The 16,596-nt window shown below is 47.6% G+C and overlaps 1 protein-coding gene across 4 annotated transcripts in view; it reads left to right on the top strand.

Annotated features, from left to right (window-relative positions):
- The first annotated feature begins 719 nt into the window (after positions 1-719).
- Positions 720-16,596, top strand: part of Trappc9 (trafficking protein particle complex subunit 9) — a 501,039-nt gene continuing 485,162 nt past the window's right edge. For all 4 annotated transcript variants that reach the window (XM_048802178.1, XM_048802177.1, XM_048802179.1 and 1 more), the window contains exons 1-4: positions 720-814; positions 4,417-5,010; positions 12,103-12,248; positions 14,554-14,682. In XM_048802178.1, coding sequence (XP_048658135.1) covers positions 4,427-5,010; positions 12,103-12,248; positions 14,554-14,682 — 859 coding nt within the window. In that variant the 5' untranslated portion in view covers positions 720-814; positions 4,417-4,426. The remainder of the gene's footprint in view (positions 815-4,416; positions 5,011-12,102; positions 12,249-14,553; positions 14,683-16,596) is intronic.

Raw genomic sequence — 16,596 nt, 5'->3', positions numbered from 1 at the left:
TTTGCTGAGGTGGTATGCCAGGACATGGGTGTGTCCCCTCCTGTGTTTCTCGGTGTCCAGTTACAAGTGGAAGGGACCCTGAAGAGGACCTGGTTTGTAGGTTAAATCCCAAAGGTTAGAGGATTGATAATTGGGTTGCTTGTTTTTGTTTTTGCTCAGATAGGATAACAGAGAGACACGCAGCCACTATGTACTCTCATCATCATTTCATAAAAATGAGATTTTTATTTTTTTTTGAGATGGTCTTGCTGTGTTGCCCATGCTGGTCTTGAACTCTCGGGCTCAAGTGATCCCCCCACCACAGCCTCCCAAGTGCACCACATCTCCCAAGATGACAGGCATACCCTGATGTGTGCTGCTAAGACTGTTTTAACACCAAAAAAGAAAGAAGTTACACTAAAAAGAAATGATGATCATAAGGCGGGCACAGTGGTGCACGCCTGTAATCCCAGCGGCTGGGGAGGCTGAGGCAGTAGGATCACAAGTTCAAAGCCAGCCTCAGCAATGGCAAGGCACTAAGCAACTCAGAGAGACCCTGTCTCTAAATAAAATACAAAAAAGGCCTGGGGATGTGGGTCAGTGGTCGAGTGTCCCTGAGTTCAATCTCCAGTATAAAAAAAAAAATCATGGTCATAGTTATTGTTCACAAGGCACTTATTAGGTTTGCTTAAGTTTTATAAAAAAGAGCATACATTCCTATTTTTCTCATTTTTCTACAGAGGAGAGGAACTGAACACTCCCCCAACCAGACCTGTGTTGAATGCCAGTGTCCCCCTGTCTTCAGGCAGAACGGCATCTACAGCACACGTGATTTGTGAGTCCTCACCTTTGCTCCTTGGAGAGGGTACGGTGGGAGGAACAGCAGGGCAGAGGAGGACTGTGGTTCTCCATGCAGCAGCCGGTTGCGTGCTAGAGTATAAGCTCTTTGAATTTAGACTTTCTTCCTTTTTTTAACTCTTGAAAATTTTTGAAAAATATAACATCAAATATATAATGTTTGAACACATGACCTATGTATAATATTTGAAATACATATTTTTAATTCATTTAAAAAATATCTTTAATTGTAGATGGATACAATACCTTTATTTTGTTTATTTTTTTAATGTGGTGCTGGGGATTGAACCCAATGCCTCACACATGCTAGGCAAGCACTCTAACCACTGAGATACAATCACAGCCCCCATATTTTTAATTCTTAAAAGATTTTGGAATATACATAAAACACGTAATGCTTATGTACAGTTTTTTAGAAATATCTTTAATTAATTAATTAATTTTTATGTGGTGCTGAGGATCGAACCCAGGGCCTTACCTGTGCTAGGTGAGTGCTCTACCATTGAGCCCCAGCCCCAGCCCCCTTATGTACAGTTTTGAGGGTAACCACACAAATCCTCTGTACCTGCCACCCGCTGGGGAAGCACAGTGTCTGCTCTTTTCCTCACAAACATATTCCTCTACCACCTAAGTACCACTACCCAAGTTTGCTTATTTTTTGTTGTTTTTTTTTTTTTTTCTGTATGTGTAAATATTCTTCAACAAAATAGTGTTCAGTGTTGCCTGTTTTTTAAAAAAATTTTTCCTTGCTGGGAGTTGAACCCAGGACCCGGTGCATGGTGGGCAGGTGCTCGACCACTGAAGGGCGCCCTAGCGCAGGTTTTGCCTGTGTGTGAATTTGATGTCAGTGGAATCCTACTGTTTGTTAGTCGGCTACTTGGTTTCATTTGCTCTTGCCCGTTGGTTTTGAGCTCCACCCATGTTCCTGCAGTGTAGCTGTGGGTCGTTCACTATCACTATTCTAGTTTATTTATCCTTTCCTTTCTTACTGAGCATTGATTGACATTATCTCTGCATCTGGCTTCTGTGAACCTCTGTTTACGTCTCCTCACCATCTGTGTGCCAGAGTTTTCGTGGGAGGAATCACCAGGTCCAGAGAGCACATGTGCTGCCTTTGTATGTGCCACAGTACTTTCCAAAGTGGACATGCTATCTGTGCTCCCATCTGTTGAATGGGAGAATGACCTTTGATCCACAGCTTTGCAAACACTGGCTGCTTTTCATACTTACATAGTTTTGTCTGTACACCTGAGTTCATAGCAGCAGTATTCACAGTAGCCAAAAATATAAGCAAGCCAGGTGCGGTGGCTCATGCCTGTAATTTCAGCAGCTCGGGAGGCTGAGACAGGAGAGTCACAAGTTCAAAGCCAGCCTCAGCAAAAGTGAGCGCTAAGCAACTCAGTGAGACCCTGTCTCTAAATAAAATATAAAATAGGGCTGGGGATGTGGATCAGTGGTTGAGTGCCCCTGAGTTCAATCTTTGGTGGTTCCCTCCCAAAAAGTAAAAGCAACCCATGTGTCCATTCAATGGATGAATGAATGAAATGCGGTATTTGCACACAATGGGATATTATTTAGTTTGAAAAAGGGAGGGAATTCTTCACATGCTACAACATGGGTGAACCTTAGAGACTTTCTGCTAAGTGAAATAAGTTAGTCACAAGAGGACAAACAGTGCATGATTTCAGTTATGTGAGTTACTTAGTAAGGTCAGATTCCTAGAGACAGAGGGTACAGTGGTGGTGGCCAGGAGCTGTGGGGAAGGGGAGCTGATGTTTAGTGGGCCCAGAGTTTGAGAGCAAAATTCTGGAGCTGGGTGTGGTGAAGGCTGCCCAGTAGTGTGAGCATACTTCATGCTGCAGAACTGTATGCTGAGCCATGGTAGAGTGCATGTATATTTTAAAACAATAAAAACTTTATTTTTTTTTAAAGAGAGAGGGAGAGAGAGAGAGAATTTTAACATTTACTTTTTAGTTATCGGCGGACACAACATCTTTGTTTGTATGTGGTGCTGAGGATCGAACCCGGGCCGCACTCATGCCAGGCGAGCGCGCTACCGCTTGAGCCACATCCCCAGCCCAAAAACTTTATTTTTTGGTACTAGGCAACCCTGGGATTCTTTGAGATACATCCCTATCCTTTTTTTGAGATAGGGTCTCACTAAGTTGCTGAGGCTGGCCTTGGACTTGCAATGCTCAGCTTCCTGGTTGCTGGGATGATGGGCATATGCCTCTGCATCCGGCTGCTTTTTTTTGGTCACACTGGTGGATGCGAAGTGGTCTGTCACTGTTTTTTTCCTGATTGCCACTGAGGTGGACCTATTTCTGGGCATGGATTGGCCATATGAGTTTCTTCTTCGGGAGGCTTGTATTCCGACGGGGCCTGCATCTTCCTTGCTCGTGGAGTGCCTGCCTCTTGGTGCCCTTTGTTGAGGAGACTGTCCCTCCTGCCCTTGCACAGTGGCGCTCGTTGCGTTTCACATCTCCTGGCTGTGTGGATCTGGTTCTGAGCTGGGTTACTTTTCGCTGGTCTAATTGTCTTTGTGAGAATACTGTGGTAACGGTGGCTTTTTTATCTGGCTTTTTTTTTTTTAATAGCTTTATTGAGATATCATCCAGGTCACCAACCTAGGTGTACAGGCTGGTGACCTGGGGCATAGCAGATCAAGCTGCATAGCCACCACCACAATCAGTCTTAGGACACTTTTATCATGCTGCAAAGATACTCTGTTACCCCATTAGCAGTCCTACCTGGTCTTGCCATCTTGTGGGATAAATGCCCCTTGTTGGTGGTACCTCAGGAGTTTTGTAGCTACTCTTGCCATAAATTAGTTTGTTACCTTTCATCAAAAATCTGTTAGGGATCAGGTGCAGTAGTGCATACCTATAATTCCAGCCACTTGGGGGCTGAGGCAGAGGATTGCAAGTTCAAGGACTGCTTGTTCAGTTATGTGAGATCCTGTCTTGAAAAATAACAAGGGCAGAGGTTGTAGCTTATTGGTAGAGCAATCCCCAGTATTGCCAAAAAAAAAAAAAAAGTACTTGGGATGTAGTTCAATGGTACAGCACCTCTGGGTTTAATCCCCATTATCACCAAAACACACACACACACACAAACAAAAAAAAAAAAAAAAAACCAAAAAAAAAAAAAAAAAAAAAAAAAAAAAAAAAAACAAAACCAACTTGGTAGGAATTCTATTCAGAATTGCATTGATTCTGTTCATCTGGGAGAATTAATTTCTTTAGGATATTCACTTCCTGTCCATGAGCACATCTGGCACCCCAACTTTTCTGTGTTCACTGGACGTTAGGAATGTGAATGATGAAATTTTGCACATGGTTAGTTTCAACTGTGGCTTCTCACAAAAGGGAAAAGTAAGTCTCAGTGACATTGCATGGGTCACTTACATCACACAGCAGTGGTCAGTGTAGAACCACAAGCCCTGACTAGGTAGACCTGGTGCAGGTATTGAGGTCACTGTCCCTGCTGCTGATAGGATAGAAGCACAGGCTTTGCGTCTCTGAACCGGTGCTGAGGTCATCTCTGCTTCTCAGAGTCTAGCTTTCTCTCTTTGGACAGGGCCTTCAGGATGAGCGTCCCTGACTACATGCAGTGTGCTGAGGACCACCAGACCCTGCTGGTGGTTGTGCAGCCCGTGGGCGTGGTCTCCGAAGAGAACTTCTTCAGCATCTACCGGAGGATCTGCTCCGTGAGCCAGCTGAGCATGCGGGACTCTCAGCGCGCACTCTTCATCCGTTACCGGCACCACTACCCGCCCGAGAACAATGAGTGGGGCGACTTCCAGACGCACCGCAAGGTTGTGGGCCTCATCACCATCACTGACTGCTTCTCTGCCAGGGACTGGCCTCAGACCTTCGAGAAGTTCCATGTGCAGAAGGAGATCTATGGCTCCACGCTGTACGACTCCCGGCTCTTTGTGTTCGGGCTGCAGGGGGACGTGGCGGAGCAGCAACGCCCCGACGTGGCCTTCTACCCCAGCTATGAGGACTGCAGCTCCGTAGAGAAGCGCATCGAGGACTTCATCGAGTCACTCTTCATTGTGCTCGAGTCCAAACGCCTGGATAGGGCCACAGACAAGTCTGGGGACAAGATTCCCCTCCTCTGCGTCCCCTTCGAGAAGAAGGACTTCGTGGGACTAGACACTGATAGTAGGTAAGTATACTTGGGGAACTGCTGCCCCTGAGACACTGACCCCTGGACGGGGGTTTGGGTTGCTTCCTTCTGTAGAGTTTATTGCTGTGGGGACAGAGAAGTGTTGTCCACTGTTTTTCAAGACCAATGACTTAAAAACAGGTGGCCTTTGGGTAAGGGAATCCCTGGGGTTAGTGTGTGCATTCAGTACCCTTTGGGGGCCCTGGTGAGACTCCTGCAGCTTCCTACCAGTACAGTAGCCACAGCCACTTGTGTTGAGCATAGCAATGGACTGGCTGCATGCCCTGTATCCCAGGGAGTGCTAGATAGAGCAGGGGAGGTCAGGCCAGGTCTCCTTGCCATCCTCTTCACTCTGCCCACTGCCAGTTTCTCTGTCCTGCAAAGCTGCTGTCCCGTGGAAGAAGTAAATGTGAGCTTAGCAGCAGCCTCTACAAGAGGAAGCCCTTCCTGCTAGGGGGAGTCCAGGGAGCTGTTGCTCCTGGCCTTGTGGCCTCAGCAGGCATCTGGTCACTTGAGTCTCTTTCTTACCATGGGACTGGGATGGTATTCTGTGAGGATCACTTGGCACAGCGCCTGCACAGAGCAAGTCCTTGGGTGCTCCTGGAACTGATCTGTGGCCACACAGCAGTTTTCTGGTTGGTGGTAAGTCTGAGGAGAAGATGTCACAGAACCAAAAACAACTGTCCAGTCCAGCCTAGGAGTTGGAAGCATAGAGTGGCCCTGTCACACTGTGTGAACTTTGAGGGTCTGCAGGGAAGTTTCATTTCCTCACCTGCACGTGAGCTTTTGGCTTAAGGATGGGGAGTGAAGTGGCCCTCATGGTATGCCCATTCTCACAATTATAAGCACTAGTCACCCTCTGCACTTCAGTGAGCCTGTGAGGCCCATGAGCTGGCTCAGATCCATTCCCCTGGTGGCTGGTGACCTGGATCTGGTGCAGGAGCGGAGCTCATCTCACCTTGCCTGCACCTCCTGCTGGCAGAGAGGGTATGCATCTCTCCTGCACAGACACTTCATTCTGTGGCTGGATGTACGTCCAGTTTGAGTTTGGCCCAGGGGCTGTGTGCTGGGCTCTCTGATGGGCAGCCTGCCTGCCGCCCTTGCCTCCCAGTGCCCTGGGTGTGGGTGTGTTACCTAAAGGCCCCGCCTGCCCCGCTCCCAGAGCCATGGTCATTTCTTGTACATGTAGAGTGGTAGCTATCAGAGCTTTTGTTCTTGTACGTTTCTAATTTTGCTTGTTCCTCTTTCTTTTCTTTTCCTTTGTTTCTCTCATACCGCCCTGTGAGTGTGTTGTTGGGTCTGAAAAGGTAGGCCGTGCACGCGCTGCTCCCTGGCCGCGCCCTGTGAGCTGGCTTCCCTGGCCCTCATTGCTTTCAGAAACAGAACTTCCCTGCTGCCTGGATTCCTATGTTATCTGGATAACCTTTTAATTTTTAATGTTTGAATCATAGCTTTGTTAGCATGTAACCCATTGGTGTTTGATATTTGTTGGAATACTTGCTGTGGGAGAACATGTTTGGTCTTCAGTATTCAGAGACAAATGAGGCTTCATTCATTTTTTGGTTTCTTTTGAGAAAGCAAGATGCCCCTTGATTTCAGGGGAGTTTTAGCTGGGGACTCAGGCTGCCGTGCCTTGCTTGAGCCTGGGCTTGGGAACAGATGCTCAGACTTGTGCTGGTGGCTGTGGCTGTGGGGTGCATGTTGGCGGCCCTCGGGAGCGAGTGTGCTGGGCGCTGGAGCTGCGGGGGTGGCCCCCTCCACCTTTGCTTTCACCTGAGCCTGCATTCCCTCTTCCCTCACCTCCACACTTCCCCCAGCAGGGGGCAGAGGTAGTCCCCACACTGAGTCCAGTCCATGGCCTCTTGGGAGGGTTCAAGGGTGACCTTTCTAAGTGTAGGGCAAGAGGACCCCTCCCACAGCTGGTTCGCTGGAGTCTGTGGACACGGAACCTCTGTCTCTGGCCACCAGTTCCTCTCTGCCTCCGCATTCAGAGTGGAGTGGGGGTGGGCGGGGGTCCCTGCTTCCGTCACAGGCCTCGCACCAGCTTTCCTCTCCCCTCTAGGCAGGAAAGCCATGTCCACCACTGGTGGCATGCCATTCATTTGTGTTATGGATCTGGAGCATTCAACGGATGGTCAGCTCCAAGGACAGTCTTTGTCTGGCCTCCTTGCTGTCCCCAGTGCACTGTGGGGAAAGTGTCACTTCTGTACACTGCTGCTACCCACCAGCTTTCCTGGAGCCTGGTATCTTCTTTAGTGCTGTGGCTCAAATGAGAACACATTCATTCTTCACTTCCTTTATCTCAACTGAGATAGGTGGGACTTCCTGAAGGATTTTCTTATATTCAGGGTAGGGGGACAAAAGAGAAATGAACATGGCAGTTGTGGGAAATTGGAGCTGTCCACCTGGGAAGTACAGGACAGGGTTCCTCCATGACTGTGGGGCCTTCCTGTCACTGGAGCCTGGAGTCCATGTGAGAAGTACTTGGCCTGGGCTCTGCTCTTCTCCCTTGCCCATCTCTGGCAGGAAGGACATTAAGGCCATCACCCAGGAGCTGCCTGGAATTGTGAATCTCTGTCCTGGGCCTCCTGTGTGAAGGACAAGTGCCCATCCTAAGTGGAACGGGCAGGTCCTTGTTAGTAAGGACCTCCAGTGCTGCTTCAGCACACATTTACTGGGTGCTTGCTGGGTGCTGCGCTAGGTGCTAGAACCAGCTGAGGGGTACTTTAGAGACAGGAAAGAGGAGACCAAACACAGCGCACAAGTTCTGATTTCAACAGCTGGGTGTGGAGTGTGGGCCACTGATGGCCAGGGGAAGACTGTCGGGTGCCTGTCTCAGGTGGAGATTTGAGTTTGGGGCCCAGATCCACAGAGGAGTTGAGTCCACAGAGGCTCAGGTGAAGGGAGAGCTGTCACTCTCTGGACTGTATTTAGAAGCATGGATGTGGATGAACTGAGGAGGCTGTAGATTGAGGCAGGAGGAGGCCTGGGGCTAGCCTGTGGGTCTGGCCGAGAACAAGAGGTCAGAAAAGAGCCCAGACTGGGGCAGCGTTGTGTGTTTTCTAAGCTTGGTTTGTTAGGGACAGCTGCCATGTGTCTTAGAGGTGTTGACGAGTGGCAGGCTGCTACTGAAGAAGTCGAGGTCCCATGAAGCCAGATGCCATCTGTCTCAGGCCTGGGAGCGCCTGTGTGGAGGGGGCTGCTGGTAGTGGGGAGAAGACAGTCAAGGGCTCCAGGCTGAGCAGGGGCTCCAGCCCAACAGGTGGCCGACCAGGTGGGGTCCGGGGAGTGGTGACAGGGGCTGGGGGGTGTTGGACAGTTCTGGAACAGTCTTCCCGTTACAGACTTAGAGAATGAAGCCCTCCGTGGGCATGGTGGTCTCTGTGGTTAGGCCCTGACTGTGCCACTGCTGCTTATCGTTGGTTCTTCATCAGGCAGCATGCAGCTTCAGTGATGGCGGTAAAGCCCCTGCAGTGGAGTGTGAAGCATTGCATCTTAACTTCCGTCAGGGCTCTCTCCAGGTGTGGTTGTCTGGAGCTTCAGCTGTGCCAGCCGGGCACTGGCAGGGTGTTCACCTGATTGCATTTACCCGATGTCTATAATGGGAAGGCTCCCATTGTCCAACATCCCAGTGCAAAATCACTAGAGGTAACTGCTGGATAATTATGCTGGGCAAGCGCTCTGCCACTGAGCTACAACCCCGGGCCTAAAATTGTACTTTTAATATTTGAATTTTGTGTTAATGTTAAACTCATTACTACTGTGGCTTAATGCTATGCTTTCTCATTTTTGTTCTCTGTGGTGCCAGGATTGAAACCAGGGCCTTGTGCACTGCGAGGCAGATGCTCACCACGCTGAGCTATATCCCCAGCCCCGTTCTTCTTCTTCCTCTTCTTTTAAACTTTATATAAAAAAAAGTTTATTTAGCTCACTGGTTTTCATTTTTTACATACTGTTTCTTTTTTCTTTCTTTCTTTCTTTTTTTTTTTTTTAAATATTTTTAGTTATAGATGGACACAGTACCTTTATTTTATTTATTTATTTTTATGTAGTGCTGAGAATGGAACCCAGGACCTCACATGTGCGAGGCAAGTGCTCCACCACGGAGCCACACCCCAGCCCCAACATACTGTTTTGTGTGGGCTTTTCTCCATATCATTAGCATATTCAATGGTCACACAATTTGACAATTCAATTAATTGTGTATATGAGAATTCAAAACTTATAGTAAGAGGGATTAAAAAAAACCAACATCACTTTCAAAGAAGAAAAGATCCACACCATTTTGAAAAAGCTTGTAGTGAGAAAGCCTGTGTTCTGAATTTTACTACAATTGTCTTAAATTTTTTAGTTGTTTATCATATCATAGCTAACTAGAAATTGAATTGTCTTAATCCTATTATCTCTTTCTTACTCTGCTGTTCAAAGAATTATAACAGAATTGCTTATAGTCTTGAAATGATACAATTTTGGGACATATACTACTCTTTGAGAGTTAATTATTTTAGCATATGTAAATCTAGAGTAGAATTTATTTGCATGGGATTGTAGACTCCTCTCAGAGTATTAACATTACTTTTATTTTTATTTTATTTTATTTTTTTGGGGTGTTGGGGATTGAATTTAGGGGCACACAACCACTGAGCCACATCCCAAGCCCTATTTTGTATTTTATTTAGAGACAGAGTCTCACTGAGTTGCTTTGCACCTTGCTGTTGCTGAGGCTGGCTTTGAATTCACGAGCCTCCTGTCTCAGCCTTCTGAGTTGCTGGGATTACAGGTGTGTGCCACCATACCTGGCTTACATTACTTTTATATAACAAAAATACTTTATATAATTTTACTGAATCATACCACTTTAATATGAAAAATTCTGTGAGTATTTATATGACTTCTTTTTTAGGTCTTGTGTTTCTAAACACACATTTTTGTCATATATGTATATATGTATTTAGTTGTAGATGGATGCAGTACCTTTATTGTATTTATTTATTTATTTTTATGTGGCGCTAAGAATCTAACCCAGTGCCTCACATGTGCTAGGCAAGTGCTCTATCACTGAGCTATACCCTAGCCCTCAGAACACATTTCTTTAAATTATTTTTTTAATATTTATTTTTTAGTTTTTTAGGTGGACACAATATCTGTATTTTATTTTTATGTGATGCTGAGAATTGAACCCAGTGCCTCACGCATGCTAGGCGAGCGCGCTACCACTTGAGCCACATCCCCAGCCCAGAACACATTGTTTTTTATCATAATGATTATACCTTTTACTTTTAAAAATTTCTGGGCTATATTTCAGTATAGCAGATGTATTCTTTTGTGAAGTTCATGTGCAGATGTGTAACTTGCTGAAGGAAACCCAGTCAAGAGCTGGAGGCTGCTACCAGGGAAGGCTTCTTGGAGAAGGCTCTGTGTTGGGTTATGAAGACAGACTAGGAGTTGCCTGGGGGAAAGGGCATCCTGGGAGGAGGCCTGGAGGCTTGTGGGGCTGGGATTGGGGACAGCATGCTGGGCTGAAAAGCTCCCAACAGTCTCTGTCCTGGGCTCAGGGTGAGAAGGGCTGGAGGGGCCAGAAAACAAGGCCTTTAGAGGAGCCCCCATTTAGGAGAGCTGATGGCAGAGGGAGGCAGCGAAGGGTCTTGCTTTGCTCATACTTCTGTGGAAAGTGGGGGTTAGGATGGCACGGGCTGCTTGGTCCCCTGTGACCCTGCATTCATTTATTAAGAGTGTCAGGGCAGAGGGCCATGTAGAACCTTCTTACCTCCTTGAAGCTTACCAGTGTCAATAGTCCATTCAAGATCGAATGCTCTAGGGGCACAGTAAGGACACCTTTCCCCACGTGCAGAGGGTAGGCCTCCTTTGAGATGGCATGAGCCTTGAGCAGGATGGCGCTGGGCCGGTGGGCCTGGGTGTGGACCTTGAGGGCTATGGGAGGAGCCTGGGGGTGCAGCTTCTGCGAGCCCCATTTCTCCTAGCACTGTAGGGGTCCTTTGAAGGCTTGAAGCAGGAGAGGGCACTGCTGGCTGTGCTTTGCCACTTTGGCTGTGTGCACAGAGGCTCAGGAGAAGGCACTACTGGGGAGGTTCAGAGGCCAGCAGAGGCTAGGGATGTGGCCTAGTGTGGTTGGGATGGAGGAGCGGCTGGAATGCGGGGGTTTCTCAGGGTGCGCCTGTTGTCAGAGAGAAAGCGAGCCGAGTCTGGGCGACCTCCCCCTTTCTGTTTGTGTCAGGCCTTGGTTCAAGCAGCCCTTTGGCACAGCAGAGATGAGTTCCCGGGTAGCCAGAGCTGCTGAGCTGAGGACAGTTAGGTCTGAAGGGACAGCTTCATCTTGACACCTTGGGTCCCCCTAGTCCAGTAGGAGCGGCTGTCTTCTAGAATCCCTCAGGCTCATTCTGGATGCAATTGCTTCCTCCTGGGGAACATGTAATAGCTCTTCTTCTTAAAAAAAATCGTATCTAAGAAACTTGATGTTTGGAAGATTAGGAGTTTTTTGTATGGTTTGGGTATGGTTGCTTTGGCTTCTGAGTTGATATGGAGTTTGAAGCCTTTGCATTATTTAACAGCATGTCCTTGCCAATATTTAAAGAGCTGAAGCATGCATCCTGGGCTCTGCCCTGAAGGCTTTATTAAAGCCTGCTCTGAAATTGTGAAGATAAAGGTCCTGTTTGCTAAAGCCAAATGGTTGGCTAATAATATGCAGCATTTCTCTTTTTATAAAATAGTAATAGAGTTAATGTAAAAGTGGATCATAATTGATTTTTTAAAAAGCTGAAACAAACTTTCTTGTCCTAATGTTGCAGTTGGAAAAGATGAAAAGAAATACTCTCCTCTCATCTTGTCCAAGAGCAGTCCACAGTAGCAGTCCTGCACACCTGTTACCTTTAAAGGGTCACTTGGCAGTGCATTTGTGAAGTCAGGACCCCTCCAGCTCCTGTAACTGGCAACAATGGTCCTTGGCTTTTAGTCCTGGAGCCTGAGGCTGCCTCCCTAGCAGTTTCTAGCAGCGAGAGTGGGATAGTGTTTAGCCAGTGTGCCCTGTGGAGTGAGCAGTGACAGTGATGAGTCTCACTGCGTTTTGTTTTGCAGGCATTACAAGAAGCGGTGCCAAGGACGCATGCGGAAGCACGTGGGGGACTTGTGCCTGCAGGCTGGGATGCTGCAGGACTCCTTGGTGCACTACCACATGTCAGTGGAGCTGCTTCGCTCAGTGAATGACTTCCTGTGGCTGGGGGGTAAGACGGCACGGCCAGGATGCACCAGAGGCCCTTGTTTTCACTGTTATGGCCCTTGCCCTCTGCTTAGGGTGCCATTGCTCACGCCTTTACCTCCTGCCCATTCATCAAAACCTCCTCCATACATCAGACGATGAGGGGATGAGCAGGTGGACATTCCATAATGTCCATAACGTGGGATGTTACTCAGCCATAAAAACCAAAGAAATAGTCCCAGCAACTCAGGAGGCTGAGGCAGGAGGATTGCAAGTTCAAGGCCAGCCTCGGTAATTTAACAAGACCCTGCCTCAAAATAAAAAATAAATAGAGCTGGGGATGGTAAGCACCCCTGGGTTTAATCCCTAGTATCCCTGCCCCCTCAAAAAAAGTCCTCAAAAAAGAATGAAATACTGACATCTCTGTAGCATGGGTGGGCCTTGAAAACCTTGTGCTGAGCCAGATAGGGCATGGTCCCATTTATATGATATATTCAGAATAGGCAGACCAGTGGATGTGGAAGGCAGGCCCATGTTGGGAGGGCCTGGGAAGGAAGTGGTGGCTAATGGCCAGCTGCCTTCTGGGATGGTGAAAATACCCTGGCATCAGGTGGTGATGGTGGTACAACTGTGGATAGTTCAACGTGGCTGAACTGCACACTTGAAGAAGATGAGTCTGTAGTGATTTATATTTCAACTTTAAAATTTAAAGGACAAAAAAAGCTAAAACCCACTTTGAAGAACAGCAATCATGTAGGGCTGGAGTTGGGCCTGGAAATGCTTGTCAATGAGTTTTCCTTTGCGGATGGCATCTGCTGGCAGTGGGAATTTGGAGTGTGGACTAGGGTTTTCCATCGGGTGTCCTGTAAATAAATGCCTGTTAGGTGACAGGTTCATAGGCTTTTTCCTTGAGGTTGACAGCTTAGTGAGGGGGCTGTCACCCACTTAGAATAAACCAAGTCAGAATGAAGGAGTAAAGTGAGTTCTGATGTAGTTGAACACAGACATCTTCAGTGTGTGTGACATACTTAAAATGGGCTTGAGGAGTCCATAATTTGGCTTCTTGAAGAGAATAGAGAAATACAAGTGGGGAAAGAGAGGAAACGAGAGCCAGGAATAGATGGGAAGGAAAGCAGGAGCAGGGGAAGGCTCTAGCAGGAGGCAGAGACAGCCTCAATGCTCCCTGGTTTTCCCTGGAAGTGGCCTTGGGAGTGCCCGCCTTCCCGGCAGATGTGCTGGACTCCAAGATGCCATGAGACCCTGGCGCAATGGTGCCCGCTCAATGCAGGGCGCCCTGAGGGGCAGCTCCTGAGGAAGTGTGCCAGAGGTCCCAGCTGGCACCATGCATCCTTCCCCTTGGTCGCTCCGAGGGTAGGGTGGCGTTTTCCAGAGGCTGCGCAGCATCTGCACTGGTACAGACTCCAGGAGAAGCAAGCCGGAGACTCTGCTGGCTTGTAGCAAATCAGGTGTTAAGGAAATTTTAAAATGGTGAAGTAAGGCTATTTTTCCAGTATGTTATTTTGGTTTTGGAAGACAGTTATTTTCATTAAAATAGGGTGATTAGTTTATTATTATTTTAAAAGGAATTAATACTTAAATATTTAAATCCTATCTCAGTTTTATTTTATAACATGGCAAATACCTATAGATATAAACCACATTAAAAAAAAAGGTTTTTGTGGTCCTTAGTAATTTAGTAATTTAGTGTTGAGAAATTTTGAGAGCAGAAGTTTAAGCACCACTGAATTAATGAGTAAAGGTGATAAGGGTGAACTTGGGAGCACGACCTGCAAGCCGCTGGTGTGGCTTTAGATTACGAGGGAGTGCCTGTTGGCAGGAGGACGGGGTGCACCTCTGCATGGCTCGTGGGAGGAGCCAGCCTGAACATGTTTGTTGCAGTCCCAAGAGCAGCGGACACACATTGGTGTGGGTGGCGCTGCTCTAAACATCTTCAGCACCAGGCATGTGATGCATCCTGTCTCTGCAGGTCTAGCACCAGCCCAGAGCCTGCCCTGTCCAGGTGTGCAGGTGCTGCTCCCGTGGATGAAGCGGTGAGCAGGTGCATGTTTCACCAGTGCACCCCACTGCACTGTGGCACCTGGAGCCTCGTGGGTTGCCAGCCCTGACGAGGGCCTGTGAAAGCAGGGTGGCCAGTTTCTGTGTGTAGCATAACCATTGATGTTTAGGTTTGATTTTTGTTTTGAGGAAAAAACTGATGTTTTCAAATAATCTAGCTGTTTAAATCATTTTTAGCTACCGTAAATTGAGTTATTCGTGGACCACTAACTTTACTATTTATTCCCCACTTCTTTTTTTCTTTTCACATCCAGCTGCCCTGGAAGGGTTGTGTTCTGCTTCTGTCATCTATCACTACCCTGGAGGGACCGGCGGCAAGGCTGGGTCTCGGAGGCTGCAGGGCAGCTCACTTCCGGCTGAAGCAGCCAACAGACATCGACCAGGTAAGCTCTGTTATTTCTTCTGGTCTCTGACTAACTTGCAGTCTTAAAAGAAAACAGGAGGAGTTTACTGCTTTTTCCTCTGAGTTAGGGCTGACCAGTGTTTATTAAATAAAGTATGAGGCCTTTTGAGTCAGAAATCTCGCAATGAGATGTTTTCTTCTGATTTTCTCGAGTGCTTATTCTTCTTACTGAGTGCAGTTGGTCATAGCGTTGGGTTGATTTCTGGAACTCTGGCATGGAATTCCATGGTGGAGCAGCCTTGGGGATCTGCATTGGCCCTTTTTCCCCATTTCTATTTTTGGGCGAGTCTGGTCCCAGAGGACAGTTTTAATTGCTAATTCAGGGCTTGGGCTATTCTTAGGTTTTCTGATAGGTGAAGTTCTCTTTAAGGAGTTAAATTTGATTTCTCATGTTTGTTGGCATAAATGACCAGTAAAAACACATCTTTGAAGGAGCAGACCCACAAGTCCAAGTGAACTTGAACCTTTGACCCGTAACAAGTAAACTGGCCTTCATGGTGTGGGATATAGTCATCATGTTGCATAGGCCCCAAGTGTAGTGAAGAATGCAAACAAAACTGCTAGGTAGTTTTTGGTTCATGAGATTTTTGGGCATCCAAAAATTCCGCCCCCCCCCCAGACAGAAAGGATGGTTGTCAGTGTATGTTGGGGGTTTGCCCCTGAGGTATTCATCCATTCACAGAGACCCCAGATACCTTTGGGTGCTGCCGCACAGCTGTCTGGATCCTGGTGGCCTGTGCAGCTCTTAGATGAGGCCTGACAGTTCTCAAGGGTATTTGATGGTTCTTTGGTGGGAGAGGCCCCTGGTGCATCTCATTAGGTGAGAGCAGAGTGAAGTGGGCTGGGAGGGTGTGGGGAGTAGAGGCTGGAGAGAGGAGTGTTTCTGCTTTTGCCTCCTGGGCTTTGGTCTCCTTTGTGGGGCTCTGGCTCAGGTGCCACTAGCCTTGTGCCTTGTGGTCATGACTGCTGTCCCTGTTTCTGTCCAGTCGGTCTCCAGGCGCTGACATCGTACACATGTGGAACACAGGAGCAGGTCCCTGTTTCTCCCTAAGGAAGCCCCTCTGCACTCTGGGAAGTGCCTTTCCACTGGTGTTCTTTTTTCTGAACTGTGGCTTGAGGTGTGGACTATTCTGCTGGTGTGATTAGTGAGATGAGAAGCCTTTCAGGCAGCCTTGCTGAATGTAGGAAGGAAAGTCTAAAGAAGTTGGAAAACTGCTCTGTCTGCAGTAGAAAATGTCTTTATGTAGTTCTCAGAGTGTAAAGATCTTGGAAACTTTTCCCTGTTGAAGACTACCTGTGGGGGGACTCTCCAGTGATGCCCAGGGGATGGCGGGGAGAGCAGGGACTCCCACACAGGAGCTGGAAGCCATTCGCCTCCTCAGAGGCAGGGCCTAGTGTGCAGATAGTGGCCCCATGTCCGTGTCAGCGTCAGGATTAGTGAGCTTGTAGCTGCCCCATCTCCTGGGAGCTTATGGCTTCTGCCGCCTGAGATGAGGGCCAGACCAGCTGATTGACACCTTTCCTATACCTGGAGGAGTGGGTATCTCAGTCCCCGTCTTCAGCAGTGGAAAGCAGAGGTATAGATGCTGGTTGCTGTCAGTGTGAACTGACGCAAGTTGTGTAATCTCCTGTGCCCCAGCTTCCTTATCTGTAAAACAGGGAAGGTGATAGTAGTTCTACCTCACAGGGTCACTGAGAAGGTGGAATAAGATCACAGGTAAATTAGGACCCAGCACTTGGTGAGATTAGAAGCTGTTGCTATTACAAGTATTACTACTGTTGCCAAATAATGATCTGAGTTCAAGAATATTATTGAAAGATTTTCGACATCTCAGATCTAGACTGCAGTTTTTTTTTTTTTTTTTGAGAGAGAGAGAGAGAGAGAGAGAGATAT

This window comes from Marmota marmota, unplaced genomic scaffold (assembly GCF_001458135.2).
Source record: "Marmota marmota marmota unplaced genomic scaffold, marMar, whole genome shotgun sequence".
Classification (NCBI taxonomy): Eukaryota; Metazoa; Chordata; class Mammalia; order Rodentia; family Sciuridae; genus Marmota; species Marmota marmota.
The sequence above is the reverse complement of the archived record's forward strand: the minus strand, read 5'-3'. Positions and strand labels throughout refer to the sequence as shown.